At 51.2% G+C, this 3,678-nt stretch overlaps 1 protein-coding gene across 1 annotated transcript; it reads right to left on the bottom strand.

Annotated features, from left to right (window-relative positions):
- Positions 1–1,908: 1,908 nt before the first annotated feature.
- Positions 1,909–2,839, bottom strand: LOC119337528 (transcription factor TGA9-like). The gene has a single exon (XM_037609721.1). It carries the CDS (start codon positions 2,837–2,839, stop codon positions 2,159–2,161), a length of 681 nt encoding a protein of 226 aa, XP_037465618.1. The 3' UTR covers positions 1,909–2,158.
- Positions 2,840–3,678: the final 839 nt, after the last annotated feature.

Genomic DNA, 3,678 nt, shown 5'->3' on the forward strand with positions numbered 1-3,678 from the left:
TGATAGTACGGCAATCGATCCTATAACTCGGTCTCGCAACTACCACCATGAGACCGGCAGAATAGAAAACCTATCAAGGGCAAACATTTGCCTTGCACATAGTCACTTGAGCTAGATGATGACGATCTTGACTTCCTCAAGTTGGACCACCTTTCTTGATTGCGTTGGCTCGATGAAGACTAGTTGATTGTTCCCACATACTCCACTATGGGTGAGCCACTCATCGACACATCTTCACAAGTCCATTGTCACCATAATGGACGGTAAGCTTCAAGCATGATCTCTTCGTGATGCTCCACTTAAACTTGCACACCGCAATCTTGATGACGATCACCAGTTGATGTCATCCACCATGGGATGTATGAGATCTTCCCCTTGACGCAAACCCATGGAAACATACCTAACCTCACATAGAACTCTCACGTAGACCATGGGTTTGTACACAAAGTGTAATGGACAGTGCTTACCATACCATGGGATCACTTAATCCTTCTCAGTACATCTTGTACGCTTTGTGTGTTGATCAACTTGATTCACTATTTGACTTAGTTTTGATCAACCTTGTATCATCCTCTCTCTGACCAATCTTTAGATAATTCCTTGAATAGCACCTTAGTCATCACATATAACTCAACGCAACCATTAGTCCATAAAGATTGCCATCAATTACCAAAGCCAAACATGGGGGCACCATGCTCTTTCAGCATTGTTGCCGCGCTTGGAGAAGCATGTGTCGTACTGGTATTTGCGCAAGCACCATACGACTAAAATGCACCGATACAGATAAGTATCAGGCCAATACACCTTTTGTATCACTGGGAGCTACATGCACATGCAATTTCAATACCTTCCTAGCATATATATTGAAACATAAATTAATTTTAACTTCAAACCCAGAAAATGAAACCTTGTGTAACATTGCTAGTGAGCTTGACTAGGTGAAAACCCAAAGAGTGATTGACTTGTCTAACGCGAAACACATAACTGCATGAGAAATTGTATGAATAAACAAGAAACCAACAATTTCTCTTGTGTCCACAGTAGCAAATCTGAGCAAAAGTTACAGAAAGGCTTGCAGCATAGCATAACATGAAAGGTGGAACCTGAAGATTAATAACCTAACATGCAAAAGGAGAAACAACCCAAAAACATTGCCGACCAATGCTCCTTCTCTTCCAATGCAAGTTTTTCGCAATGGCAAAATAATGAAGATACTAGCAGGTCATTGTTTCCCTCAAGTTTTGGTCTCCTGACATCATTGATCTACTAGTGACGGCGATGAGCTGTTGGAAGATATCATCAGGTTTTCGCTACCTCTACAACACTTGATCCAATGCCGACAAAGGGCATGTGAGGGCAGGTGTTGGCGGATCTGTTGGCTCTCTTCAGATCTTAAAAATTAGTGTGTTAATCAAGTGAAGTAGTTGGCGGGCTGTTGGTGCGGCGACTTGGACCGATGGTGAAGCATTGCAAGCAGGTGCTCCGTGAGGTGATGCTTCAACTATTGTTTCTTGAGCGGTTACTAGATCTCGTGTCTATTGGCGAGTGCCTATGACGGCATTTATAAATAAATCCTAAAATGGTGACAGCTTTTTCAATTGCATCTTTTCTGTTTTTTGTTTTGTTTTTACTGCTGGTTAAGTGCAATTTTCATGCATAGGCGGGCGCAGTATCAGTAAGAACATGAGATTCTCAATCAGTAGCCCACGTGAAATCCTAGCATGAGAGTCAATCAATAGCCCACGTTATAGATCCGACGGTGCATGATATGAGTTTTCAAAGTTTTCATTGAGTCGTCCGCTTTCATGTTATACTTTTTTTACCTCCCACCATACCACGAGAAGAGAAGAGAAGAGAAGCAAAGGCCGACTTGTCAACAAAACCAACATGCACTTTCTTAGTCCAAAAAAGCATGCAGCGTGTGTCTCTGCATTTTATTACTTGTCGCTCGGTCAACAGCACGCCCTGACACGGCCCAGCTACGACGAAACACTCACCGCGCGACAGCCGTCGATCTACCGATCTGGCGGACAATCGTCGCGGCAACAAGATTACAAGAGTGGAAAGCCTCCCTGTCCCAGTCAAACCAACTACACCTGGAAAAAAACCGGGCTGGACCTGCCGAGCGCCGATGATGACCGACCTAGCTGGCTGGACGTTACGAGCCGCCGGCGCCGACGCCGTCGTACTTGAGCCCGAACTCGCGGAACCCGATCTCCATGTCCGCCGCCGCGACGAGCAGCTCGGCCGCCTGCGCCGGCTCGAGGATCTCCACGGCGCGCTTCATGGTGCGCAGCCGCAGCGCGTCCGCCCCGGCCAGCACCGCGCCGACGCGGCCGACGAGCCCGCCCACGTCCACCAGCTCCCCGCCGGCGCCCACCGCGCCGTGGCCCTCCTGCACCCGCGCCATCTCCCGCGACAGCTCGTCCTCCTGCGCCACGGTGCGGCGCTGCAGCTCGTCGATCTGCGCCAGCTGGGCCGGGCTGAGGTCGCCCAGGTTGCCCGACCGCACGCCCAGCAGGAGGTCCGGGAGCTGCGCCTCGAAGCGGCTGCCGGACTCGGTGTAGAGCAGGTGGACCAGCGTGGTCGGCCGCCACCCGGCCAGCCAGTGCGCCGCGCCGCGCTCCACGGGGCTCGCCCACGGCGCCGCCAGCGTCCACACCGGGTCCAGCTCCGCCCGCGCCGCGCAGTAGTCGGCGAAGTGGGACACGTAGCCGGCTACCAGCTTGGCGAGCTGCGCCGGGTCGTCGGCCCAGCGCGCCGTCCGGAGGTCGCGGCGGAGCGACCGCAGCCCGCGGAGCCAGAGCTGGAAGCGCCGCGTCGCCGCCTCCAGCTCCATCGTCCGGTTCTCTCCCTTTTCTTCCCAGGCAGGGGTGGTACAGTGAGCTTGCTCGCGCGCGTGCCGGCGGTACTTATAAATGGCGGCGGGGTGATCGGGGCCGTTGAACGGGAGGAAGCGACGGCTGCGGGCGCGGGCCGCCGGGGCGTATGAGGCCGCGACAGGTGACCCGCATGCAGGAGGCCATGTGTGGTGGCCGGGTGGCGAGGTGGCGATGGACGGCGACGTACGGCGTCACGCTCACGCCTAGATGAGCCGCGGGACAAAGCGGCTGGATGAGGCTGACAAGGGGCCCGGCGTGCCAGTGGACGCATGTCCTAGTATATGTCGTTCGGTACCTAACCAATGCATCATGTGCGGTTGCCATGTTAAAAACAAATGTGAAACAAATGATGTGTGGAGGGGAGAACTTAAGAAAACGGTGCCTAATTTTTTCCAGATGAGATAGTGTTTAGTTTTGAGGTAAATACGCTAGTGGTGCTTGAACTTGTCATGAATGTTTATTTTAGTGCTTGAACTTAAAAAATACACCGAACTGGTTTTAAAATTTGGCATGAACGTACAAATACGATACTAATCCTATCTGTAGACATAAAGTGCATCCATGTGTCACCGTATATGGATGAGGTGGCACTGACATGATGTGGGGCCCAACTGTAGCTAGGAAACATAATTATTACTTCAGTACTATATACAACTCTATAACTAGTGGGCCCACCTGTTAATACATTAGAAAAATTAATATGAAGAACGAAAAAATGCGACAAACAGGAATCAAACAAGCAACCGGATGACTGCCAGCTAGTTGCGCTAGCCACTATACCAACCATGTACTTATT

This window comes from Triticum dicoccoides, chromosome 1A (genome assembly GCF_002162155.2).
Source record: "Triticum dicoccoides isolate Atlit2015 ecotype Zavitan chromosome 1A, WEW_v2.0, whole genome shotgun sequence".
Classification (NCBI taxonomy): domain Eukaryota; kingdom Viridiplantae; phylum Streptophyta; class Magnoliopsida; order Poales; family Poaceae; genus Triticum; species Triticum dicoccoides.